This window comes from Paralichthys olivaceus, chromosome 1 (assembly GCF_024713975.1).
Source record: "Paralichthys olivaceus isolate ysfri-2021 chromosome 1, ASM2471397v2, whole genome shotgun sequence".
In the NCBI taxonomy this organism is placed as follows: Eukaryota; Metazoa; Chordata; class Actinopteri; order Pleuronectiformes; family Paralichthyidae; genus Paralichthys; species Paralichthys olivaceus.
The window spans coordinates 19,706,003-19,733,603 of NC_091093.1; the positions used below are offsets into that span (position 1 = coordinate 19,706,003).

At 39.8% G+C, this 27,601-nt stretch overlaps 4 protein-coding genes and 1 long non-coding RNA gene across 9 annotated transcripts in view; 3 read left to right on the forward strand and 2 right to left on the reverse strand.

Moving 5' to 3' along the window:
* dagla (diacylglycerol lipase, alpha) overlaps positions 1 to 9,393 on the reverse strand; it is a 34,384-nt gene extending 24,991 nt beyond the window's left edge. For all 4 annotated transcript variants that reach the window (XM_020098840.2, XM_020098839.2, XM_020098837.2 and 1 more), the window contains exon 1: positions 8,980 to 9,393. The gene's annotated coding sequence lies outside the window, so the exon portion shown is untranslated. The remainder of the gene's footprint in view (positions 1 to 8,979) is intronic.
* A 533-nt stretch (positions 9,394 to 9,926) lies between these two features.
* On the forward strand, positions 9,927 to 14,970 carry LOC138407676 (uncharacterized). Its single transcript, XR_011241002.1, has 2 exons — positions 9,927 to 12,214; positions 12,963 to 14,970. It is a non-coding gene; the product is annotated as an uncharacterized lncRNA (long non-coding RNA).
* Positions 14,971 to 15,688: 718 nt separating this feature from the next.
* On the forward strand, positions 15,689 to 17,058 carry polr2l (RNA polymerase II, I and III subunit L). Of its 2 annotated transcripts, none has more exons than XM_020098710.2 (3): positions 15,689 to 15,828; positions 16,300 to 16,404; positions 16,777 to 17,058. In XM_020098710.2, exons 2-3 carry the CDS (start codon positions 16,310 to 16,312, stop codon positions 16,883 to 16,885), a joined length of 204 nt encoding a protein of 67 aa, XP_019954269.1. In that variant the 5' UTR covers positions 15,689 to 15,828; positions 16,300 to 16,309; the 3' UTR covers positions 16,886 to 17,058. The 2 variants fall into 2 exon arrangements, with proteins under 2 accessions (XP_019954269.1, XP_069380767.1); XM_069524666.1 differs by having other exon boundaries at positions 15,708 to 15,768.
* A 271-nt stretch (positions 17,059 to 17,329) lies between these two features.
* LOC109636903 (cleavage and polyadenylation specificity factor subunit 7) lies at positions 17,330 to 23,285 on the reverse strand. The gene is made up of 9 exons (XM_020098919.2): positions 22,582 to 23,285; positions 21,283 to 21,483; positions 20,800 to 20,903; positions 20,542 to 20,687; positions 20,109 to 20,454; positions 19,722 to 19,825; positions 18,554 to 18,698; positions 18,191 to 18,423; positions 17,330 to 17,656 (listed from the first exon to the last, which is right to left on the reverse strand). Exons 1-8 carry the CDS (start codon positions 22,660 to 22,662, stop codon positions 18,195 to 18,197), a joined length of 1,356 nt encoding a protein of 451 aa, XP_019954478.2. The 5' UTR covers positions 22,663 to 23,285; the 3' UTR covers positions 17,330 to 17,656; positions 18,191 to 18,194.
* Positions 23,260 to 26,986, forward strand: sdhaf2 (succinate dehydrogenase complex assembly factor 2). The gene is made up of 4 exons (XM_020098921.2): positions 23,260 to 23,423; positions 24,434 to 24,657; positions 24,835 to 24,944; positions 26,462 to 26,986. The coding sequence occupies exons 1-4, from the start codon at positions 23,397 to 23,399 to the stop codon at positions 26,590 to 26,592; spliced, it is 492 nt and encodes a 163-aa protein (XP_019954480.1). The 5' UTR covers positions 23,260 to 23,396; the 3' UTR covers positions 26,593 to 26,986.
* The last annotated feature ends 615 nt before the right edge of the window (positions 26,987 to 27,601 follow it).

The window sequence follows — 27,601 nt, forward strand, 5'->3', positions numbered from 1 at the left end:
TCATCAAGGACAGTTAAACAGTCTGGTAGGAGTCGGACATCAAACCAGGAACCTTTTGATTACTATATGCTCATGCTGCCTTCTGAACTATGCTGCATATTCACAATTAGAACATCTTCAGAAAATAAACACATGCAACATTATATGAGCAACTTGGTGTAGGGTTGGTAATCTGTTTCTGAAACATTTTTTGTCTTATTTGTTGAAATCCTCTTCACGTCCTGATAGTCATCAATAAATAACTCTGTCTGGAAAAAAAAGAGTATCTGTGGCCGTGGCAGGACATGGCCAATCATTTCATGCAGGGTGAATGCCTGTCTGTCACTAACAGACCTGCCTGTACGCACCCTGTCTGTGCTCCTCACGGGCCCGAGAGGTATACACCCCTAAAGCGGACACTATAGCCAGAAGTTGGCGAGCAAGTTGCAAGTGTGTTTTCATGTTTAGGGGCGTTGTTTTGACAGACAGACCAATGGGAGGGGGTGGGATGAATCGGCTGCATATTTCCAAAGCGTAGCCTGCTCTTGCTTTTTCAGGCTTACCAACCTTACCTTACCTAGCTTTAAGAATGTGAAATACAGTATCTCCTTTGTCCAAAGTTACTGCCAGCTGTCCATAAAACAGACCAATGCAGACAAAGCCTGAGAAATCCTATTCTAAAAAATATTAAATCATATTTTTATCTATGCAATAGGCTTTTAAAAATACCATTATTTAACATGATTATTTGTGAACTGGAACACAGCAAAAATCAACAGTTTGTGACACACAGCTTTACATGAAAAGCCATAATTATCAGTAGCGGATGCCACACCTGAATATTTTAGCTTTTTGTGATGAAACCTTGAGAAATCTGACAATCCACAACGAGTAGCTTACAAAAACTGGACTGCATTTTTGACCCAAAAGTAAAAAATACTGATCAGTTTCAAACCACAATAAAGATTTTAAGAATTCCAAAGCACATTGCAGAGCAATTCATCATACGCTGCACAGCTATTTATGACAATTTAAGGAATGAGAGCATATATTTTATTCCACCATACAAATAGACACATTTTTCAATATTGTTCCAACAAACATGATTTGCTAATTTAACTCAAAGAATAGCATCCATGATTTTATTGGTGATGTTGAGCAGCGAGGAACATTTTTTATTCCAAATCAATCCCTTATTAGTGCTGAGGAGAATCATAAAGAAAATTCCTAAGGTGATGTGAAATATCAAACAAGTTTGTATTTTTAAATCTCAAGTGATAAAACATTCAGTTCCAGTACCTGAAGCTGGCACACACCACACACCCTGCAGTGTTTGTAACCTGAGATCAAAAGAGCACGCTAAATGTTTAGAAACTGACCTTTACAACAATTCTACTCCACATAAAACTCTAGGGATGAACAACAGGCAAAACATTTGATTTAGATTTGATATATATTTAAATTGCAATTTTAGCTGTACTTGATTTTGATGGTTTTCTTGCCGGGATCTGTACCAAACAAGCTTGTTCTCTAAAAAATGTGATTTGTAGCATGGAGCCTCTCTGTAGCCCCATAATGCTTCATTAATATGACATTGTTGTGTGATATTTTACCTTTATCAAAAAATGGCCACTGTTGTGATTTTGATATTGGACATTGTTATATTGTGATAACATTTGAATTAACTGCACAGCCCTAAACTCCAGGTTGAGATGCTGCCCCTGGTTCTGCAGAGAATTTTTCTGCATACGACATGACTCATGCAAACTCTTGCTTCTCTCATCCTGACGTGGTGACGCCGTCTGAATCCAAATGACATGTGTTTTGTGAAAAGACTGTGACATATTCCTGCATGTGAGCAATGCTTTTGTGCTCCACACAGCGTGCTTCTGTGTGCCAGGCACAGTCCCGTACCCACGTGATGCAACAACAATGATGTAACAACAATGACAGGGCTCCCCATCCGTCATCATGGCTTTTGTCTTTGACATGGACTTATTGAAACTAACAGGGCACAGGCATGCAGCACAGCATCTTTTGAACTGTCTGATGCATCTTCTTCATGGACTATAACGTAGTAACACCCAGAACAATATTATTAGGGACACTTAGCCTATAGGTGCTAAAAAAATCAAGTTTTTCTATTTAATCACACATTTTAACCATCGATACATCTGTCTGTCTGTAGCTCGTCTATCTCGAGAACTATTCATTTTTATTAGCTTCACACTTGGCATGTGTATTGATAGGGGCCCAAGGAAACACACTATCAAATTTGGTGCAATTTGGACAGGAAATACGCTCAATATTACAATATTAATACATTTTGACCAGCACTCTGTTGCAGCGGTGGCTGGGACAGACGCTTTCACATCAACGACAACTGATTCTCCAGGTTGGGCTGCTGCATACTGAGTCAGGCTTTATCAAACTTTGAATATACAGGTGAGGAGCACTTTGTGGAGCAGCAGTGACACAGCTTGAGGGTTCTGTGGACTGAGTCCAGCAGATGGTCTTTACTTGCCATGGCTCAGTTACCAAGCAAAAAGCTAACATATTCAGGTGTGGCTTCTGCTACTGAAAATTATGGCTTTTTGTGTAAAGCTATGTGTGTCACAAACTGTTGACTTTTGCTGCGTTCCACTTCACAAATAATCAGAATGTTAAATAATGGTATTTTTAAAAACCTACTGCACAGAAAAATATGATTTAATCTTTTTTTAGGATGGGATTTCACAGGCTTTGTGTGCATTGGTCTGTTTTATGGAGTGCTGGTAGAAACTTGGGTATTCTACAAGGCAGTGCACTAGCTGCTTGAAAAGGTAATAAAAGTTCAAACTCACCCGATCTCAGTGTTCAAAAGGGAACACAGAACACTGTCACTATATTAAAACTATTAATAATTACTCCTGAGGTAGCTCAAGTCCCATCTGAACTCACCTCTGTAGTCCTTGTTTTACAGAGAGCAGTTTGATCTAGTATACAGGTCTTTCAGTTTCCTTGTCCTCCATCTCACTAAATCTGCAGCATCAAGCCAAGACGTGGCTCAACCTCTTGGTTAAAGCCTCATTCTCTATCACATTAAATCCCCATGTAACCTTTTCAACTACTACTATTGTAACACAGCTCAAGAGGAATATTTACTTTGTCCAATAATCATCTCCACAAACAACCACAGATGAGAGCACGTTACAAACTGGTTTGAAAACAAACAGAGGAGAAATACTAACCCATTGTCATCACAGAGAAATACAATTCTCTGGTGTTACCTCTGGTTAATATGTTACTGCATCTTAGTCATTTGTCAACAGTTTAAATTCAAATATCATAAAATAGACATGTTTTAAAAAAGACTAACTAAATCTTATCACGAGGTACCTTTCAAAGTGAATCCAGCCATATTCTGCAGTATATTTGTGTCAATCACTTAAAGGTAATGGTACAAACTTTGCCGTGTCTTCATGGTCAAGCTGTGCTCAGCTTGACTTCTGATAGTTACACTACACTCAAACTGTGTCACGTTTTCATGTTGGAAAACATTTTAAACTTTCCACATAAACCTATTCAAACCAGTCAGGATCATTTTGAGATTTTTTTTATTTGGTTGTGAGAACCTGGTACCACCAGAAAGAGGAATCCCTTTCACATACAGCGGGTGAATCAAGAGACAGATTTTTGGTTTACCATTATAGCCCTAACAGAGACAAGATGGCGGAACCACCAAGAACTGTTTAACACTTAACAGGTACATACTTCAACAGGCTAAGTTCATTAACATATTTCCATAATTTCCATTTGAATGTGCATTTTAGCTTCTCATCACAAATTTCTGATCCTACATATACATCTGAAAACGGTATCACATGACCATTCAGGTACTTCCAAAAGTCTACACTACTATGTTTTCATTTTTAAACACATTTTTGCTGTCTGAGTGTCTTACAAACAGGGAGGCTGTACTAGAGTAGCAATGTGTTGTCCATATTTAAATTTGCTGTGTATTTTGTATCTGTTCCAAATATGGAACAGTATTCTTCATAGTTTAGAGTTTATACAAAATGCTCTGCTGATGAAGACATCATTCCTCACACACACATAAACGCACACACACACACACAAACTACTAAGTACACCGTGTCTAAATTTCCTCCATGTTTAGCCTGCGGACACAAAACCCTTTTGGACTTTCAATTATCAGTAGAAGCAAGATTGCATCACTGGTAAAGTCAGCCTGACTGTGCTCATAGAACTCTTCCAGCATTTGCATGATTCATAATGGAGGTATTCTGAGTAGAGAATCTACTTAGACAAAGGTGTGTCTTAAAAAAACAAAGATGAACAGAGTTCAGTTCAGACCGAATAATTAAAAAACATCCTGGACCTGACATTCACATCAGCATTTCATTTCTGCGGCAGGTCTGGGTGTCCTCTGTTAACAGAAAAGATGTGAATACTAACATAACATTATTTGTTAAATAAAAAATGTAATGTTATAAAATATCCCAGAATATGTATTTTCACAGGACAATGTGCAGGAATGTGCGTTGGGCACATAGACTATATAAAAGGCGGACAACACATCTGCAATTCCTCCCCCTATACATGAGGCTAAAATATTCTGAGTATGAATGCTGCCATTTTATTTGGAACCAGATTCTTCACAGTAGCGAAAAGGAGATGGAGCTGCTGTGACACGGTCCCGTCGATGTATATATTACTGTGGAAGTTTGTTTTAAAGGGCAATCCTTGGCAACTATTGCACCACTAGTTGGTAGATAGAAGCTGGGCACACATTCAGGCACACAGTGACTTCCCTGCTCTGAAGGAAGCTCTTGTGATGGCAACAGAATCAATAGGAATAGAATATTTGCTCCGATGGGACAGTGAAGGGAGGCTGTGGAGGGCCTCACATGTAGAGGTGTTGAGCATAATCCTGAACAAACGGGCTACCGAAAATGATGAGGTTACCCTGGGTTGTCATGATGGCACGACAGCAGCTCAGTCCCAAATCCCTGTCTCCTCTGCTCTCTGTCATACATCCATCTGGTCCAGTCTCTCTTTTTCTGCCTGGGTCACAGTTACATTCTGCTCAGATCAAGATTCTCTCTAGCACTTGTCACATCCCTGGCTCAGCTCCTGCTGCTTCTAATGATCCTGTCTTTCCAGATTCTGTCACACTACAGCAGCATTCTGTGCGTCCTGAAGAATCTCACCCTATCCTGTCTCTATCTCACCCTCTGCCTTTCTCATCTTCCGTTTTCCAATCTTCATGCTCTCTCCTCTTCTCCCTCTACCCACACACTCATTCAGTATTCATATTAGAGGACATTTATGAGATCGAGTGTGTGCATCTGCACCATTTTCGGTGCAGAGGAAACCTACATTTTCTCCAGTAGCCCACCCCGGTCCCCCTCCTCTTCCTTATCTTGCTAATCCAGATTCTGGTTTTGGTTTCGCGTTGCTCATCTTTTTTTAGACCGAAAGCCATGTGCCACTCACTCCTACTCTCCCTCTGCCTCTTTCTCCATCTTTTTCTCCCACTGCCACCCACTCAATCCCTTTCACCTCTTCCCACTCATTTTCTCTTCTTTCAATTTATGTGATAGTGTGTGCACTGCAGTTTACATGTGTGTTTGTGTGTTTGTGTGCGTACAGGAATGTTTTGGTGTGGTGGTAACATATGTACTCTGAAACCTTTCTTGATTGCACAAACTATGTACAGATCTATTTGTCGTATCTGGTCAAATACTGAAAATAACTGCAGCAGCAACACACCACTGAAGCCAAAGGCTTTCAGGCACTGTGCTGAATGTATAGCAGTACACACACTTGTATCGAACCGTCGTCTATGAATGGCTTCTCTGCAGAATCACACATTTTCAGTTCTGCATCTCATAGACCTCCCTGCAAAGAAACTGTCAGCTCATCAATACTCTTACATAGATTTTGTCAAAGAGAAAACCTCTCACACCTTTTACTGGTGGTTTATTTGGATCATCTGTCTCATGATGTGCTGTTAAAAAGAGCATGTCTAAAATTAAGATGCATGCTATGGTATCTTCAGCTCCACAAGACACAGGGATGATAAATAAAAGTCGGTAGCAGCTGCAAACTTGAACATGTTTACCAGTTAATTTCTCATCAACTTTCAAGCACCATGTCCGACAAATAAAAGCAAGTATGCTACAGGAACTTGCTTCCAATTTTTCCAAATTATGTTATGAAGCACTGTATGTTGCTGCTTTGAGAATAATCCACTTTCCACTGACTTCAAAGCATCATCTGTTGTTGAATTATCTGTTTTCCAATCAACATGTTTCATATGATTCAGTTTTACTGAAATATTCTCTATGCACACAACAAAATTAAGTTTCAAAATAAAGTATCTTAAGTAAATATTTGGAGTTTATCTAAATAGGTTTCACCTCATAACTCATATCGGTTTTGCTGATGATGGTGATGGTGAGCTATATATAATCATGATGAATGAAATTAGGTTTTCACTTCAATAAATGTGATCAAATGTCTTGGTGGTTTTGTTTAAATATCTTAAAAACAATATTCTCTCACAAGCTCTCATCTACAGAACGTGTAAGCTGCAATCGTGACAATAAATATGAGTCTGAACTGAACTTTTGATGCCAAATTGATGTCCATTGTGAGTACATATAACTTCTACTTTTAATATTCCTTTTATACTGCGTGTATGTTACTACAAACAAGTACATAGATGTCAATGTAAATTTGCTTTATTTTTTTTAAATAACATGCACATGATATTTATAATGAAGCCACAAGAAAGATGACATTAGGAAAATGAATTAAAGAAAACTTCATAACTCGGATTTAACAGCAGATCAACAATCATACCTTAATCTCTCACCATAGATAGTTGTATTATATTCCCCAAAAATATCATGTTTTAGGTATTGACTGTTCCATTATACCCTGTACTATACATACTTACAATTATTGATCTCATTTCAAACCATCCCTTATTCATACAGATTCCATAAAATATATTAATTTGTTGTATGACGCTGTGAAATTATAAAATGTACAAAAGTGAGAAATTAACAATTATTTAATAGTTGCTAAAGCAACACTGGAATACAGCAAATGTCTACATGTTCCATCATTACTGCAAAATACTATTCTGCTGCTGCTTCATGCAAAAACAGTGGACTGGATTTCTTTGCAATCAGTAAAGACCTTAACACTGGCATTGTATCCTGCTAAATCTAAATACATGAATAAGTGTGCAGTGGCAAAGAGAAACCAGTTTTTTGGCACAAGAGTAGGTGACGTACGAGAGACTCTCTCACACACTGGGAAAACACAGCCAACATATCTGCAAGAACTCACCGGAGGCACTTGGTTTCCACCAGGGATGAACCTCACAGAGAAACCAGTGAACCAGGTGTAAACACTAGTCTGCAAAGCTGGGCCTGTCCTTGCTTGCATCAAATTGAACTTGATCACAGGACAGTGACAATGTTTCCTGAGTATTAGTCACCACTGAAACTGAAAAATAACCAACACTAAAACCCAGTTTCATGTTGTATTCTACCTGCTCATACTAAACGTGAGGGGGTCAGTTTTTTTTCAGAAACCAAAGAATGAGTGATGTACACCATGACTTTCATAAAACAAATCACATTGATTCACTTAAACAGGTTGTATTCAACTACAGATGATAAATATGGATGTATGAGGGGGTTAGGGTGGAAAGGTCCAAGGCACACTTACTTACTGTATTCTAATATCTATTCTCTAATCTTAAACTTTGATCTAATATGTAATACAGTATAGGCTTGTCTTTACGTCCTGTCATTTCCAGTCAGGACCAAGTACATTTTCAATAGCTGCCCCCTCCCCAAGCAAACTCTGGACTGTCCATCGTCAAAACATAACTCAACACCCAGCTCTTCACAACAGCTTTTACTGTGTGATTATGACATACATTTTATATTTGTAGTTATTTTCCTTCTCTGTATTGTTTTACCTATGTGTTTACCTAAGGCTTCTTTGAGCATTGTTACATTCCCTTTAGAAATGAAAGGAATCACTATTAATATTCTAATCGATATGATTAAGACAAGAGCCAGGACACTGTAGAATCCAATTTGAATTAAATGTACAAATTGTAAAAGCTTTCTTCCATATCAGCACATCCTGCCCCTAACAAGCTCATTTGGTGTCATATCATAGAACACAAACAAATATTTCTCACAGCCCTCAGGTGCTTATTTATCTATCAAATGTCCCCTGCAGCCATCTCTTTGCACATATGCAGCTGAACAATAGAGATTCACAGCTGGAAGTTGTGAGACAAGTGGGGCACAAATTATCAGGGAAATATTCTCCGTGTGGGTGATAAATAGGTGTCACATTCCTCTTGTTGTCGCTGAGCCAGGTCCTTTAAACAGGGGGGAGCATGTGTGTCATCTCCTGCCTGACTTACTGCACACGGGTCTGGATAATGTAGAATATGATCATGGATGTGTAAGTGTGGTTCGTCTCATTGTTCATGAAGAGACCAGCACACAGATCAATTAGAAAAGGTCAGTCATTAATAAGGTCAGTCATTTTTTACCGAGTCAAACATCACTTTGTAACGTCATTATTATGTTTTGGTATACTGTCTATATGTCCTGGAACATAATAAGAAAGCCCAGTGAAGCCACAGCTCTCTGCAGCCCTGTGTGCTAACATGTGCAGCAGCACCGGAACATGTGATACCAACAAGTCGAAGAGCAGCAGCAGCGTAGAGTCTAATCTCATTTAATCGGGACAGCTGCTTAAGGTGGCATCCTGCGGGCCTAGCTAACGGAGATGTGGCCTAAGAGAATGTGTGTGAAACATCTCTACAACACGAGCAGAAAGAACCGGGTCACACCGTCCTGGCTCGGCTCGGATCTCCCTGCATGTGCACACAGCTGACGGTATTTTTTTTCTGTCAGCTAGGTTTGTAAATCTCAGCCGGTCTCTGCCGCTCACCTGTATTTTGACGATGCCCCTCCAAGACCCACTGCATCGGTTCCGCTCGCTCTCCCATATCCTTCCGACTGCCGAGCCGCCTCAGCCCTGAGTCCGTGTCGAGGCGGGGGAATTCATTTAATGTCTCACCGCTTGAAATTAAAACAACCTTTCGGACGTCATTCCAACAAGCGGGTGTGGATGCACTCAGCACAGCCGTATCCTTCTCGGTTGTACGCCGGGTGACAGGCGGACCCGGTGCGTTTATGGAGAACGACACGGTTGTTTTAAAACCGCTGGAGACTCCGCTTTCCCCGCTTCCCTGCAACACGTCGTCAGCCGCGGTGCTTTCACTCACTGCGGTGCATTCTCACATCGTCCTGTCGGAGCCGCTCTGGCATGCTGGTTACTACACACGGCAGATAGATGATAGTCCCCTCGGTATGTTTGACCAGACAAGACGAGCCTCTTCCGCGGTGGTCACTGGCTTGAAGAGTGAGCGCTCAGCCGGACAACTCCCGAACCCCGGCGCGGAGAGCGGCTACACGGAGGTGGCATTTCACGGGAATCTGGCCCCTCCCCTCGGACATTTCTCCCACAGGGGGGAAAAACACGTACGGAGTGGATGTTACCCTTCCGCGTTTGGCAGCGTAAGACCCGTGTTGTTTACGTCCACCTGACGGGCGGGTGGCTCGTACATGGAGAACAGTGGATCCTGCGGAGAAAAGGGCGCCACCGGTGGTTTGTGAATATCAGGGAATCACGATCAGAGAGCGCAGTGTTTGTCGAGAGGCTGCCGCTCCCCTTTGTCAACGCACCCACGGAGACTCCGGGGAGCAGCGTGGAGCGGACACTCTCTGTTCGTCCATTACATTGTTATCGTGTTATCGCGCAGCGTTAGATGTCGCTGGATTAAGCTGTATTTTGATTTAAAGGCGGTAATGTGACGTGATGGATCCGAGTGGTGACACCGCGCATGCGCAGTCTAGCGGAATAGCCAAAAGGAACGCACGTTACCACAGCGACGGGAACACACCCGCGTTTGTGCGGATAATACACGCAGATGTTTTCAAGGAAGCTAAATACACGTGATAGTAACACGATTACGGGAAACATATTTGTTGAGAGCTAAGTTTACTGAGTGAAAGCGTCGCTACGTCTCCAGTCCATGAGCATCGTTGTGAATTGATTTATTTCGCGTAAAACACAAAATTCTGCCCATTGCATCAGTACAACATATCGAATTAGCACGAAATGAAGAATAGGCCTCATGTTTGATTCCCGTGTTATATAAATATGGGTTAATTAATATCGTACATGCTTTGACAGCGTCTTTTACGTTAACCGGGACACATTTGATAGGCTCACACTTCGCCGATTACTATCTTGACACAGAGCGCTCCTCTTTGGCTGGACGTATACTGGGCGTGGATCGGTGTCACCTCACACATGGAAAAACGTGTAGTGTCCTGTTCTGAGCAGGAGAACAAGCAGGAGCAGACCCTGATGACTGAAGAGACCAGATGAAGGAGGCCAGAAATCCATCAGAATAAAAAGACATGATCACTTTCTCACAGCCTGACGTCAACGCTGCTGACCTCAGGGCCTCAGCTCTGGAAATAAACTCAGAGCAGCCTGGAATCGTGTGTCCATTGCCACAGGTTTTATTTTGTAAATTAAATAGTGTTTGAGGAAGTAAAGCCTGGAATCAATCAATCATTAAATCACATTGTAATTTGTATAGCCCATATTCACAAATCACAGTTTGTCTCAGGGATTAACACGGTGTGAGATCCTCTGCCCTGAACCCTCAACAAGAGTGTGGAAAAACTACCATTTTGTGTAGAAACCTCAGAGAGAGCCACATGTGATGGATCCCTCTCCAAGGACGGACAGAAGTGCAATAGATGCTGCGTGTAACTGAACACTTCAGCAAAAATAACATCTACAACATTTAATTTACAGTTTGTAACAGGGTGGAAAAGTGTGTAAGTGTTTGAAGTATTTGTACATAAGAAAATGTCTGATAGAGATGAAGCAATGACAACTGAATTGAGGAGTCACCACAATCCACAATACAGCCAACATGTTTATTGGTATAATTTCCTCCAATATGTGCAATATTTCTCATGTGTGCTTACACCTCATTTATCTATTTATATTATATACAAATAACCACAATCTTTTTTGACTTTAGGTTTTTATACCTACATTGACAACCAATAGCATTCTAAATTACATCCATGAGCTACATTCAGCGTAATTTGTTCATGGTCTGAGTGGATGGTAAGTCATTTTAAACCTTGAAAACAGACATGGTAGAATTTCTCCACATTTACTCAACGTGATACATTTTATCAGTAACCCTCATATCATCACTTATAATTTCGGTCTGTCTTTATTATTATTGCATTTGTGATCTCTCTAATGTGTACACTCAACTGAGAGCTCTTGCTCATACATATTCTGAACAGGGTCCTGCCTCCACAGGATGAGCAGGTAAAAAGAATGAATGGATTGATGGTGCGAGAGAGAAACTAACGTGGTTACCCACAGTAAATGTTCATTCAAGATCTTTTAATGAAATTACACAAGTAAATTACTGACTCAGAATTAGTCTTTGCACTGCAGTCTGTTTACTTACTGTGTTTGTAATGCATGCTTGCTATGTTAGCTCCCTTTTGAAAAGAAACAATGAGGCTATAAAGCTCGGACTTTCTGCTTTAATTAGGAGGGTGTTTACCTGCATGGATGAAAAGTGTATGATCTGTTGTTGTGTTTGGACAACGTATAGATTCTTATGAAGACAACAAGCTGGACAAAAACTGCCTCAAAAATATATGTGACAGTCAGCACTTTAACCTGAGCAATTGTTTATCTTGCTATCAAGCCAAAGCAGTAAAAATTTAATTTTTCAAATACACTTAGACAAGATCTGATCTGTAACATGTATTGTTTCTGATAAATGCTCCACCTCATTGGAATAACCCTTATACGGCCATAAAAACTGGATAAAGAATGCCTTAAAAAGATTCAAAAACCCAGGATGTAATCAAAGGATAGCCTACCCCTATGTTTAGCACCAGATGGTACATCCCAGTCTCTCCTCCTCTCCCTCTCCTCCCTCCTACTTTCAGTGTCCTCCATCTCTCTGCGTTCTCTCATTTTCTTATATTTAGGACATCCTGACTCCCAGACTCTGGTGGTTCCTCCTCCATCTGTTATTCTTGTGATCTCTACAGAAGCTGTTGGAGAGGTATGTAATCTCCATATTTCCTCTCATCAAATCAGTGGATTAAAAAGGAAACATTTTTGTAATGATGTGTCCAGCCTACATACTGCACAGTCCAAACTGCTATGATGTGTTCAGTGGGTTCTAGAAGTATGCATTCCCCTTTATTTCTTCCTCATTTGCATTTTCACAGATTTCCACCATCGCAGTCACTGTTGTCCTTATTTCTCTCCTCCATCTTGTGCTCCATTTTTAGCTCATATGACTCATGCACTTTTAAAGTGGGAGAGCACAGATCAAGACAGGCGAGGCGATTCAATCTTTCTGTTACTGCATCTGGATTAGATTCTTGTCAGGGTCACAGAAATAGAGATTCATTCCGAGACTGTGAATTGGCTCTGCATGCAGTGAGAGCACCACTGTCCATTCCTTTATTACAAAACTAAAAGATTGTCTCTTGAAATGATTTACACAGGAAGCTGCTATAACATTAAGTATTCAGGGGAAGATTATGTCACAGCAGCTGTGACCAAAATAAACAATTCGCTGTCCTTCTGAGCGTCGGAATGTTCCCATCAATGTCATCTTTTTCCAAGGTCACATTTAAGGCCCAACTGCCACATGAAGGCTTCACCGCTGTACAGTGAATACATGGATATTCAGGGCTCTCTCACATGTCAAGTGTCTTTACACCTAATGGAGCATATAACATGATGTCTTGGCTTAATTTAGATGGATAATCTGTCTGCGTCTGTTTGCGTTTTTTCCTCAGTGAAGCAGCACAGAGCCGACCTTATATAAAGACTCCTTCAGACCAGACCCTACCTCTTTCCCCAAGTCCATGGAAGCCAAGGCCAAGTCCGGGGCTCCGGCGCCCAAGGCAGCGTCTAAAGCTGAGAAGAAGGAGCCGGCACCAGCTCGCAAGGCTGACCCTGCACCCGCAGCCCCTGAGCCCGAGCTTCCTCCTGCTCAGGATGGAGCACCAGAAGCTGACGCTGCAGCAGCAGGTGATGAGGGTGTGGCCTCCGGCACAGACACTCTGGAACACCTGAAACCGTTTCTTATTGGTGGTGCCATCATTGCTGCAGGAGCCATCTTGCTGGGAGCACTGCTACTGACGAGGAGGAATTAGTGTTACTGATGGTTCACAGACTACGTGGTACTTGGTACATATGGGGGATGGGGAGCCACTGTGCAAATTACTTTTTTTTTCCTTACTCGGCCTGCTTTCAATCGTAGTAAATCGAACAATTCCAGTTTAAACAAGGCTGTATAGTTTCAAATAGCATATGCATGACGTTGCTACAAATCTGCATCTGAACTGTAATTATTAATTTCTTAAGAATATAAATCACACTGTACTGGGCTTAAGAACCAAATCATGTAGCTTATGCAACTGCTTTATCTTGTTTAATCTTGTTTGGACAAATATTGATATAATCGTGCAATATTTGAACATTCTTGCTCCGGAAATGAGCTTGGTTAACTTTGCTAAAAGATCATGAAAAGCTGTTGAAACTTGTAGATATTAATTGTGATTATCAGAGTTCAAGGAGAGACAGAGAGAAAAAACAAACCCTGAAAACAGCTGGGAATATCCATTGTGATAATTTGCACATATTGAGGCTAAATCAGTGCCTGACTTTCTTCAGAATACTTGGAGAAAGAAAATGTTCCTGCATATCCCCAAAAAATTACAAATAGAGAATGGCCCACTGCAATCTAAAGAAATAACGTTCTTGTATAAGCATGCAGTGGTATAAGGAGTGGATATAGAGTTGATAGAGTTGTTGAAGATAAAACAAGTGCAGTATGTGGCACAGAAGAATGGTGGAGTTAGTCTTGCTGTAGAATAAGAAAGAGTTTGAGTTTAGTGTAATGTCTGAAATCAATAACCTTGTATGTCTTACACAATAGCCACAGTTGTGCTGGTTCAATCTGTTAACATTTCACAGTAGATACTTAGCTGTAGCAGCCATTCGTGTTGAGGTATCAGGTTTTAAACCTGCTGCCAACATGGGAGTTGTTTCTGTTTTCAATGTTCTCCCCTTGTGTGGCTTTAGGAAAATAATCTTGATTTCAAAACCTCATTAATAACAAGGTACAGCTATCACAAGATTAACATATCGTACATCTTTAATAATAATAATGAAGTGTAGATGTTGTATAGTCTACTCAAAAGAAAATACTCGCCTGCACATCTGTAAACACTATTGTCCACTCACATGTAAAGTTCATGGGGATGTTCCTGCTGCATAAGTAGGTAGTCACAAGACAGTTCTACCACACATCATTACCTGATTTTAGTTGTAAGGGGACCACATATATTATAGAAACATGCTGCATTCACCACAATCAACACCCCAGACACATCCAAAAGATAGTATGCCAACACCAAAACAAACTTCACCTTACATTGTACAATACAGTGTACCAAAAAAAAGAAAAACCCTATTTTCATAAATTCAACAGCGTATAAATGCAATAATTCAGATAGGACTCATCATTTAGCACCTGTGCTGTAGCAAGTTCAATGATGATGTATAATATTGTAGGTGATTATGATGTATGATGCTGCCAATGGTAATGATGGTGATGTTGTTGATGATGGTAATGATGATAATGATGGTTATGTTATATTTTTGATATATTTCTAATATTTTCCCTTTGCACCCCCGCCCCCTGCCCCCAAACCTCTGATGTAAAAAAAGAGAGAGGCTGTAATCCAAACTTTATTAAAGGCAGTGAACCAGCCAAAGTGAATGTTTCCTCAATAACAAGTGTTCTGTGATCTGGTTGTCATTTCGTTATTCATTTGAGTTCTTTCAATTTCATCTTAAATATTCTATAATCTCTGTATTCTGTGGTTTATCTAATCTAGATTTCACATATTGGAATATGCATAATCATACACCCACTTTCAAATAAAAACATTCATGTTCATGAATGCTGAAACAACATAACTACATAAAAACATAATAAAACAACAACACCTATACCCAAGGTGTGAATAGAGTATTTAATTATGTTTTAACAAAATTTTTTCTTCAACAGTAAAGTATCTTGCAGTAGTCAGAATATGTCTTTAATCCTGTCTATGAGACAAATAGTGATTTGTAAATATGGGCTATACAAATAAATTGGCTGATTTGCCCCCTATACAAGTGGAAACTGTGTATATCAATAAATAGAGCATTGCAGAGCAGTTGGTTTGGGGGCATCTGTAGCTTTGACACAGTCACAACACATCTGCAGCTTTTGGCAAATACATTTAGAGCTAAATGTACTCTCAGTTGCCAGTTTATTAGGTACACCCAGCTAAAACTAATGCAGTCAAATACAACAGCCCTGCAACAGAATCCTAACTTAATACGGGTTTGAGGTGTGTTGTGCTGCTGTCACGTATTGTGTTGTACTGCAATATGGTTCAAACACTCACATTCTCATTTACTGTATCAGTGAGGGGAGGCTGTGTCATGAGCGGTTAGTTGTGGAAGTTATGCCTTTATTTTGAAGGATTGGCGGAAGTCATTGTTATTGCAGCAGGAGCAGTGTGGAAGAGCCGCCATCACTTTCTCGTAGCTTGTTTTTGCTCTATAACTTATTATTTAAGCTTTTGCTTAAGTTGACTGCTGACGGTGAGTTCACAGAACCCGACTTGGTTTTAGACTTTGTGTTTTGACCGGTAAATAACCAACAATAAGTCAACTCGTGTTAGCATGGCTCCAGCGTCCGATGTTAGCTAACAGTTGTTGTGCTAACATGCTAATCGCGTGGCTACAGTCTGTGGCAGAGCTTCAACCACGTAATGTAGAATATTATTGTTGTTTTCATTAAGATTTTCAACGGAAGCACAAACCGATCGGTGCAAAGTCTCGTCAGTACAATCCAGTAAAACCCTGGAGTTAACCGGTTTTATTCGTCCCTTCTAAACCATTAGTGTCTCCAGACGACTCAAAGAAAGTCATGTTTCCCAACTCATTAGAAAATAAATGGTTCTGTGAATCAATTAATCGATCTTTGTCAGGCAGTTGTGTCTCTCTCGTGTGACAGTATTCCTGCTAAATAATGATGCTAACGCCATGGTCTGTCTGTCTGTCTGTCTCCAGGTGTCCGACAATGATCATCCCTATCCGGTGCTTCACGTGCGGGAAAATCGTGGGTAACAAGTGGGAGGCATACCTCGGCCTACTCCAAGCAGAGTACACTGAGGGGTGAGTTAATACCTGCTGGTTTGTGTCTGTGCACCACACACCTCAACATCACTACAAGTTCCTGATGTCTTTTGAATTGACAAATCAAATCCAAGATCATTTATGTTTGTCTTTCAGAGCAGCTGTGTCAAAATGTAAAAAGTAAAATTGAAATACAATACACATCAAAATCCTTTTAGCCTACTCCCAGGTTATGTTCTGTGTTCAATAAAAAGCAGGATGCAATGATGGAATGAATAATGGCAGTTACCGGAGGCCATTTAGGCTTATTTATCCTCACTATTGTCTGCAGTAAAGTCCATGTCCTTTACTTAATCATTCAGTGCTCTGTGTGCATTAGGATCCGACTTTACCTCCTCTCTCTCTTTTAAGTGATGCCCTTGATGCCCTGGGCCTGAAGAGATACTGCTGTCGGAGGATGCTCCTTTCTCACGTGGATCTTATTGAGAAGTTATTGAATTATGCTCCACTGGAGAAGTGATTGCTACTGGCTACCTCCACGAACTGCAGGGACTTTGTGGGGCTGTGACATGGACAGAGTCATGTTATTATTTGCTGTGACAGCAAATGGAGATCACAGTGAAGACGTTTGAAATGTTTATTTGTGTACCCATTAGATTCAGAATGTTTTTCTAAATAAAGCTATTAAATGACCTTGTTACCTTTATTACTGACATTGATTTAGAACAGTCCATCTATATTCACCCATTATCAGAAATTTGGAACATTTGATAAATCAAACATTGTTTTGCAGTGCACTGTCTCGACCAATAGCAAGAAAATATAGAGTAACTTAGGTGCTGCTTCAAGTTCAAATACCATTTTAATGGTATCAGAACATACAAATTAAAGTTGAATTATGGATTGCATTGTGTGGTCTTCAGTTAGCAGAATAAATAAATGCATGCAGAAATCAAGCACAAAATTATATTTTCAGGAAATGTTATTTAATTTGCAGATTTATTACAAAAGAAAGATGAACATGTTAACTGTATATTACATAAGTTACTATGATGTTTTTATGCATGCAAGTGTTTGACTGATGTCCCAGCAACAAATCTACATAACCCTAAACCTATTACATTTGTTCTTAAAACAAGAAAAAGTTCTAGTCTGTACAGATGACTGAAGAACACAAAAAGTATATAACTTCTTGGAGATTCATCTTCAGTCTCACCTTAAATCCTCCAGAATTTTATACAGCTTGACGCAGAAACAAAAAGTCCTGTCTTCGCTCTGCTTTATGACATGTCTGGGAAGAGAAGAAACAAACTATAAATCCACAATTAGACAAATCAAATACAGATTGTACTGGAAGGCGTTCTGAGATGGTGTGTTAATAGTCCTTAGAACTAGAGAATTAGTGATTAACTACTGAACACAATCTGGGGTTTTCATTCAGAGCTAATGAACTTTGCATGAACTAAAATGCTTTTTACACAGATCAGTCTTAAAAAACTCCACAATAATTACGTATGGTATAAAGTTATATCCATTTTAGAACTATTCATTGTAACATAATAAGTTATATAATGACATGAGTTCCTATATGATGGTGATTTATATATTTTATAATAAGAATTTGTAATTATTGGGATCACCAAGCAAGCAAGGTAAACGATGCTGTATGAGATATCAAATAACACCAGTGTATATGTCTGTGATTTTAAACTCTTCACCTAACCACAGAACAGACAAAATACAAAGAATTAAAAAAATGAAAGGCTATTGGATGAAAGATGAAGTGTGTGAATTAAGTAAGTATATATTATAGATAGAAGTTTACCGAGTCAGCGGTATCGATCTCTGTCTCGGTCTCTATGATCTCTGTGCCTTTCCCGTTCCCGCGAGCGCTCCTTGTCTTTCTCTCCACTCCAGGAACGTTCTCTGTGTCTTCGAGACATTCCCGCACCTTCCCAGCCAGAGGAATCTTCTTGGTCCCGTACTCTATCACGCTCTCGCTCCCTGTCACGACCCCGGTCGCGGTCTCTTCCTTTGTCCCCCGAACGACTGCTGCTCCTGCACAGAAATGTGTGTTTGTGTGATCTGAACTGGTAGGAAAGCTTATGATGTAAAGCTCCATCCTCAGCTTCTACATAAGCAACACAATACATCGTGTCTGAGCGTCTAGACACACAATTCTACAAACCTGTAGCCACAGTTGCCCTGGATAGAGACTAGACAGTCTTTGAGTGAGGTGACCAGGGCTTGACAGCGTTCATCTCCATACACTCTGGACTGCTTAATGATGGCAATGGCAGTCAACAGAGTCTCCATTGCTACCCGCAGGTCTCCTGTATCAGCAATAAAAAGAGATTAGATATTAAAGACATTACCTTGTAAGTAGTTAAGCGATTCAAAGCTGCTAGGTTTATGTTAATAACTAAATTTGGATGACATTTACCTGCACATGTAAGTGCTGTTATGACAAAAAGAAAATTCAAGCACTCACTTCCATTTGGACGTAAGCTACAAAAAGATTGGGAATTAATATAAGTTGGTTGTGATTCACCTTAGTCCAGCAAAATGTTGACAATTAAATTAGTTTCACTCCAATTATACAACTATCATATGCTGAATTACATAGTTAATAGCAAAATTGATTTTCAGACATGAACACATCCAGCAATGAAGTAAAACCAGAGTCTAACACAGATGAAAAACATTACCTCCAACACCAACATCCAGAAAGGTATCGCAAACTCAGCTACTATTTGAACTTCATATTTTAAACAGAAAATCTTAATTTGCATATGCTTCCATACCAGTTAAAGTCATGATAAAAATCATGTTTCTTTTGATCAGCATTTCAATGTATTTATAGAATTAAGAAATCTAAATGTTGTCCCAGCAACTCTGTGGACCACAGATCAAAGAAAGGCATGTTCACACAGCATTGAATGTTGGTGGTTCATGTAAAATCATCTCTGCTACATCTCCTCAGTCAGGTCCTGACGGAATAGTGGCCAGATGGAACCACCAAGAATAAAAGGCATGTACCTGGAGTTTACTGAAAATGAATTAAACAAGCTTGTGAGCATGTGTAGCTGATTGCCAGCTCTATTAATTAACCCATTAATGTTCTATATCTGTCTGAAAACCATCACTATTCATCAACTAATTACTATAATTCCTGTTGTGAAATGGTATGATTTGCATATTATGCTACATTAATACATGTCAGTGGGACTAAGCATAAAACTCAATTTATCCCCCATATGGCAGCCAGCCATAAGTAAGGACCTGTCCTCTCCCAACATGGCATATTAAGTTCTGTGTTCAGTCTTCCACTTGACAGAATCCACTGCTGTGCTTACCAGCTGTTGCTCCAGACACAGCCTTGGAGATGGCACTGCTGGCAACGGCTCTATTTCTGTTCATCAGCTCCTCAAAATCTCCATCTGTACTTTGAGGTGTCTGTCTGAAAAACGAACAGATTGTTTTCATACTGACTAACAGAATTATTTAACCACAAACAAGTCAACACTTAAATAATTATGTATTTTCAGAAATATTATTACAATCTGAATCTTTATTTGCTTTATTATATTTGCTGTGTTTTATTATATGCACATATTCTCTTGTATTTGTCTCTGGATCCTGGTCTTTTGCTGCTTAAACGATCCACTGTCCACAATAATATTGTTAAACTTTTAATTTACTGTCAGTAATAGCTTAACATTAAATATAGAATGTTTTCTCACTTTTGTTGGCTGTAAGCTTTGCTGCTGTGCCCGTCTTGTCCCGGGGGGAAGAACGCTGGATTTAAATGTAGACTAGGAGGTGGTTGGCTATGAATGTGGGGTGGATGAGGAGGGAATAAAGGGGGTGGCATGGGTGGTGGGACGTTTGGAAGCATATGTGGGAAGTGAGGATGAGGATGAGGGTGACCGAGGAAAGGGCTGGGTAATGAGGGAAACACGTGTGGATGCGAATGTGGTCGAAAAAGTGGAGGTATAGGGGGAGGGATGGGCTCCTGTGATAATAATGAAGGAATCTTTTCTGAAGCATCGTCCTTGGAATCTTTGGAATTCACGCGAAGGGGCATACCTGTTGAGAACACATTGTTATAGCCAACATTGTAGCATTTTGCAATTTAAGTTACAAAGTATTTTCTTCAGATTGCGGCGCTCTTACGTTTATTTGCTATGTCCTCAAACACAGTGAGGTTCTGTCGAGTGGCAAAGCGACAGTCAAGCTTTTCCCCATTCAGTTTACATTGCGGTATTTTTTCCAACAATATTTTGAATGACTCTTCTGAGGTCACCACCACCTCTGCATAGCTGCATTACAGAGCAGAAGAAATAATACATGAACGGCTCCACCACAGAAGATGACAAGCGCAAGCGCACACACAAAATAACACACATACACACACGATTGGTAAAAGCTCACCCTCTTGACTGGCCATTAACTCTGTTCTCAGCAAATTTGATCTCTCTGATGTCCCTCACACCCAAGTTTTGGGCCAATCCTGTGATGTCTTTGTCAGATGTCCACTGCAAGTAGGGGAAGAGAAAATGACAGGAGGGAAGGGAATCACGTGTGTTTGTTGCAGAAACAGAAATTGAGCTGACTTACAGGGAATGAGTCATACTGTACTGAGCTTAGGCAAAAATCATAGCTGTAGCAACACCAAATAAAAAAAATCACTTTATTAATAAATTAATGAGAATTTTCTTGTACCAAGGTGTTGCACAGGCCTTAATATTTGTCATTCTGTTTGTTTATATTTTCATACTTGCGTCTAGCTACTGCTTATTTTAAGTCCATGGTCTGTTTCATTTCGACAATGTTCTGGAAGCCCATGTTGACAAAACAACAAACATAGTACAATACCATAAACATGTAACCAACAGTAGAGTGACATTTACTCACCCAGGGGAAATTTCCAAAATATAATGACAGTCTCTTCTCTGAATTCCCTCCTTTCTGAGTTTGTCCTTCTGTTAATTGTGCCTCCTCTTTAGCTGAATTCTCCTCAGATGCAACACTTTTAGTGACGTTCTGGTACTGATCCACTGAGCCAGTCAGTACAGCATCATAGAGTTCATTTGCTTCAGCAATTCTGTCCAAATCCTATACAGAAGAAAAAATAATGACAAAGTCAACATGCTGTTATACAGTGTATCTCAATGTGCAGAGCATTGATAAACAAACTGCAACCAGAAGAAATACAAATCCTAGGTTTCAGCTCAAAGAAGTGTGGACTGACTTGATAATTCCTATATTTTCTGGGACTGGCATCTACCCCAGAAATTTTGGAAGACCATAAAGTGAAAGAAAAGGAATACTGACATTATCCAGTAAATATACTGTCTTTTTGATTTCAGATAGAGTAGTGTTAATGACAGTGACCACAAATATATGTTATGCAAACTAATAGAAGTAACAATTCTCTCAGCAGACTTAACTCTATGGACTGAAATACTGAAAAATGACTATACAATGTAAAAAATACCAAGTTAATGGTTTAGGAACATGGTTCAGTTAAGGCTGGGTGATATGGCTAAAAATTGCACCAAGATGAAGAAGTTAAAGACCGTTTTTAAAATATACAGCAATCATATATATGAGATGATATCTTTATTTTGCAGAGCCCTGGTTGGAAATGTGTTGAAGAGGTGCTGATGCAACTATATGGTCATTTCAGTGGCAGCCGTTTGTGATGCTGTTGAACCATAATGTTATGCTGAACAGGTGTTCCTATTATTCCGTCCACACCATTCAAATTCAATGAGGGTGAAAGTAACATCAGACATCTCTTTGTATGATGCAGTTCAATCGCACCATGAATTGCAGCTTCCATATTGATAATGACGTAACAAGAACTCATCATGATAACCTCAATAAAAGAGGTTGTTGTTCTTGCACAGCATTAGTTTTAGCTGAGTGTTCCTAACAAACTGACAACTGAGTGTAAGGCAGCACAACTTTAAACAGGACGGGCTGAGGTGACATTGAACCTGAGAGTGTTTGCAATGGGAGGCATCGACTGTAGATTAGTTATGATTGAACACTTTCTAACTGTGTCCACTGTGGTAACACAGATGTATCTTAACCTTCTCTGCAACACAATTCACACAGGCGTCTAGTGGAAGGATGCATTTAAATCCAACGTTGCTGCACGCATCCGTCCATTGTGCTGCGAGTAACACATGTAAACATCAGTCTCACCTCTTTGTTTCGATGCTCATTACTGTACATGTCTGTCCGCTTGGAGGTACTTGGTCCGGCTGCAGCCGCAGGAGCAGCCATCCCGTGGGCCTAGAATGATCCAACCGAAGGCACAGCAGCGAGTTCTATAGTAGTAATGTTTTATAACTTTCTAAGTAATCGCAACATGAACACTCTGTTGGAAATTGAATAAGAGTGCATGCGGACAACAGGTGAACCGCCGGGGTTCAGGTATTAGCTGCTAACGTTTCGCCTGGTTTCTACCGTTAGCTAACGTTGCGCTCGAGCCCGCAAAACATGAAAATATATTTTAAAAAGATAGATATGACAAGCCGAGAGTACGACAAGCGAACACAAGTTAATACATAATGTTTAATGAAAGCTTTGAAAGTAAATTCACAGTATTTCATGTGTGAGTTCACCCACGAGGGCTATCTAGCTAGTATATGTTCGCTCCTTCCTCAGCTAGTGCTAATGTTGCTACTCTGAACGCCGGAGTGTGTCAAGGCGTTTGATCCGGCAGACAACAACAATCTTCATTTGGTTCCGCTTTGTCAAGCCATTCGATTAATGACGTTTAGTTGGAATTTTATTTTGTATTAATTGCTAAATGAAATTATACAACCCATAAATAAACTATTATACAAACTAACAAGTATATTCTGGTTTAAAGTGTTACCTCATCAACATGGCGCGTTGTGTGCGCTGCGTTAAATCGTCCCCCGGTGCGTTTCCCCTTGACTTGAGAGCAGCTTGTGTAACTCCTGTGTTGTGAGTCTGACCCAGGAGCAGCTTCACCTTCTTCAGATTTCAAAATGCTGTCGTCCGTCATTGCCAAGAAAGTGAGTCACGAAGTCTTCCTTTGATTAACTTAGTACATTTGCTGATGAAGGTTCCTGTGTTGAAGCTGCGGTGACGAACACGTCGAGGACTGTTCAGAGCGGTGAAGCTCGATTCAATGTTTTAGTGGGATATTATTGTGTTGAAGCAGCTGTATCTTAATGTCGGACATGTCTCGTGTTCAGCTCAGTGTAGTTAAGGTGCAGACTGTGTTTTGTGTGTTGCTGGAGGACAGTTGTACAACAGGACAGCGTTTGATTGACGTTTATGTAACCTCCTCTCTGTCTGGAGTTTAAGGTTTAAATGTAGAGGAAAAACACTTTGAACCACATCATTCATAGAAGAAGAGGCAAATCCTACTGTTTTATTGTTTAGTCAATGAATTCAAAACTTAAGCAGTTTAATATTCAAACCAAAATCAACTTAAAGACAGAAATATCAGTAAAAGTAGCAGTAAAAACATTCGTCTGCAAACTGTATGGCAGGTCCTGTACATATTGGTTTTATTTGCAGGAAGAAGGAAGAAAGGTCAGGGAATGTAATACCAAATAGATTTTGTTTTGACAAATACAAAGAAATAAAATGTGTAATTACTATTCCCCTTCTCAGCAAATATAAATACTGTTATGTTACAGTAAATAAAATAATACTGATAATTGATCAAATTAAAACAGCAAAATACAGTTCTTAAAAGCATTATTTACCATTAACTGTAAGCCTTCATCTTTATCTTATAAAATGTATAATATTTGAAACATAAAAGGGAACTCTTGTGTATTTTATGTAAGGTCCCGTACAGATAAGCACCTAGTTACATAAATGATGTATTCATTTGAAATACCTGAGACACAATCTTAAAGAAAACCATCAGGTGATGGGGGAACAACAAAGAGAGAAACTGTATGTTCTGCATTTTCAGGAGGTTTTCAGCAGTGACTTGTTTGACTCTGATGATTTTGTGTAACACAAGGCACTGGTGTTAATTTAAACTGGTGTTTTTGTTTGCCGTCAGCTGGTGACAGGGATGTGCCAAGCAGCATTGAGACCAGCAGTCACAGGGCTATTATCATCTCGTGGTTACCGTGGCGACTCGCCAGATGACACCAGGGGTGACCTGATTGAGATCCCTTTGCCGCCTTGGGAGGAGAACCCAAGTGAAACCACTGACATCAAGAAACGCAGACTTCTTTATGAGAGCCGCAAGAGGGGCATGTTGGAGAACTGCATTCTGCTCAGGTGGTTAAACTGTACTGAGCGGCTTATGAAAGTTGTTAACTCAACTAGCTTTTCAAGTTTCCTTTATTCCCCTCAAAGTTTATAAGTTGGACAATTAACCAGATGATTACCCATATCTTTAACTTTCCATTCAGAGAAAAGGCTCAGACTCAATCGAATCTTCCATCTGTTTTACAGCCTATTTGCAAAGCGATACCTGAACACGATGAATGAGAACCAGCTGCGGCAGTACGACAGACTGATAAATGAACCGAGCAACGACTGGGATATCTACTATTGGGCAACAGGTGAGAGAATAGCGCTGTTTCTCCTCAAACCCGTAATGTTGCCTGTACAATCTCATGCAATAATGCCATTATAATGCACCAAAGCAAAACATAAACATAAACTCTAGTCCAGAGTAAGTTCAAGCACTAACAGGAATTTGGATACTCTGCAACATTAGAATCTTTAATGACATTTCAGCTATGCAATATTCATGTTTACTCAAGTTGCAAATATCAAATATTTACTTTGACTTGTTGTTTTGTACTAACGGAGACAAATAAATCTCACATACTCATTTTGAATTCAGTCACTAACACTGCTAAATGGGGAAAACTCCAGTGGGCATAATAGTTAATAAGGGATTTTTTATTGGCAATCATTCATGGTCACTGGTCCAGAAATAATGAACAGCTCAGCTTACAAATGAACTTCAATTCTGGAAGTTTGTTAGTCGTTACTTTTGCCTCAGACTTCACTCTGGGAGCTTATTCATTGTCCCAAGATAATTTACGATTTTATTCTAGTAATTTTCTCTTCATTTTACTTCAGCTATGTATTTGTTTCATTGTGGATTACAGCTGAACAACACAATCAGTGTGAGAGCAGCATGAACACATCCACCTGCAGCACCACTCTGGAAAACCAAACAAAAAAAAGTGGCAGGCAGTTTAACTTCATTGAGACAAATAGTAACATTACATTCATTGTGTTGTTTCCATTTTTTAAATAAATAAACAGAGACGTTTCAAGGTCAAACACATAGTCTCTTAAGATAAGCCTTGAAAGATCCCTTTACTGTTAGAGATGAGGAAAGCATTTGATTTAGTGTAGAGCACGTTCAGACGTGCACTGAGCACAAATGTTAGTTGCTCCTGATGTTTTCCGGTCCCTGTTTGCCAGTCCCTTATTAAAATGACCAGAAAATGTCAGAGTTAGCTCACATGAGAATACAGCAGTGAAATTCACAGCGAATGAGTGAGCATTATTGACAACATTTTTAACATATGGTACAAAATTAGAAGAATACAAATATCTCAGAATGAAAAAGAGGTGCTGTACATGTAGAAGACGTCAGCAAGGATGTCAACTTAAGACAACAAAATTCAAGGACTTGACGATAAGGGTCGACACTGGTGTTGATATGCTAAAAACGAAAAAACACATGATCTCTGTAGCAGAATAGGACCTAATGTTCCGGACATTTTCTGGAATTCATGTCTGAAAAGGGCGTATGAGAGACAAAAGAAACTAATATCTTCAACAGAGAAGCTGTATTGTCTTTTTGTCCTTGAAGGACTCAGAGTTCCCTCTTCCAATTACTATATCACAAAATGAAACAAATACAAACGTTCATGTGCATTATTGTGATTTAAAAAAATCATGTCTGAATCAGCCTCCTGGTGTGGTGTCCCCTGTGTCTCATAAAAATGTTCCTGCATAAAATAAAGAATCTTAAGTTTCACTTTGCTTTGCTAGTTTTTGAAGAAGATCGGTTTGAAACAGAGAATGATGCAACATAATTTCTGTCTGCTTACAGATGCTCAGCCCACTCCTGAAGTTTACCAAGGAGAGATCATGGATATGTTGAAGGAGTTCACAAAGAACCGCAACCACGAGCAGAGGTTAGATGCTCCCAGCTTGGAGTATCTGGAAAAGGAAAGTCAATGAGGTACGAGGCACCACGGACCTCCTCAGAGACTGATTCATGGTGGAGCACTGAGTGGACGTCAGTGTTGTATTCCTCCAGAAAACTCCTTGGGAAGTCAGCTGTGTTTCTGAGGAGTGCAAAATATTCACTTAACACTTTACTGTCCTGTGATTAGAGGGAGAGTTAGATTCAAGGGAAGTTTGCGTGTGGGAGGACCATGTTAGGAAAGTGTCATGAATATTTTGCATTAATTGTATTATAACTGTATGTTTTACGACTGTAAATTAAAAACTGCTCAATGGGATGCATCATGGGAAAGCCAGCTTTCAGCAATGGACACAAGCTGTACAATGATCTCACTGTGCCTATTACACACATTATGGGTTGTTAAATAAATGTTGATCCACTACTGTTTTCTGTGTGTGTTGTTTTCTCTGTTTTACCACAAGGTCAGGTCACATGACAGGAGGATGCCATGTTAAACACCATGCACGTGTTACATAATGATGGTTTCGTTGCCTGCTGTGTCTGTTATTGGACACCAGATGGAAGCAGATCACTTTATTTCCAGTCAAACTGAAGCACATGCTCATCTGTGTGTCTGTGGCAAATAGGTCACCTGTAACCTTCACATATATCACATGTGCTAAATCTTTCATGCAGGTTACAGTGTGAACATGTCAGCTGACATATTTATTTGAATGGTCATCTGCTGAGAATCTTAATGCAATGATGACAAAAAAGTAAAGATTGAATGAAAGGGATATTAACCTTGGAAAGGGCGTGTGTTTTTATTTTAGCTTTGATAAAACAAAGCATCGATTAAAACTTTTGTGGAGCAGATTTGTAAATTAAACTGTATATGTTTTTGCTCACAGCCATTGACACAAGGTCGAATTTCTCTCCTCCACTGGATTGGTGTGTGCGTTCATGTTGACAATGAGGAAGATTTCTTGCCTCGTTGTGTGTCATGTCGGTTCACTGGAACCTTGTACTGAGAGCATAAGGGAAATGCCCTCTGGCCAGGAG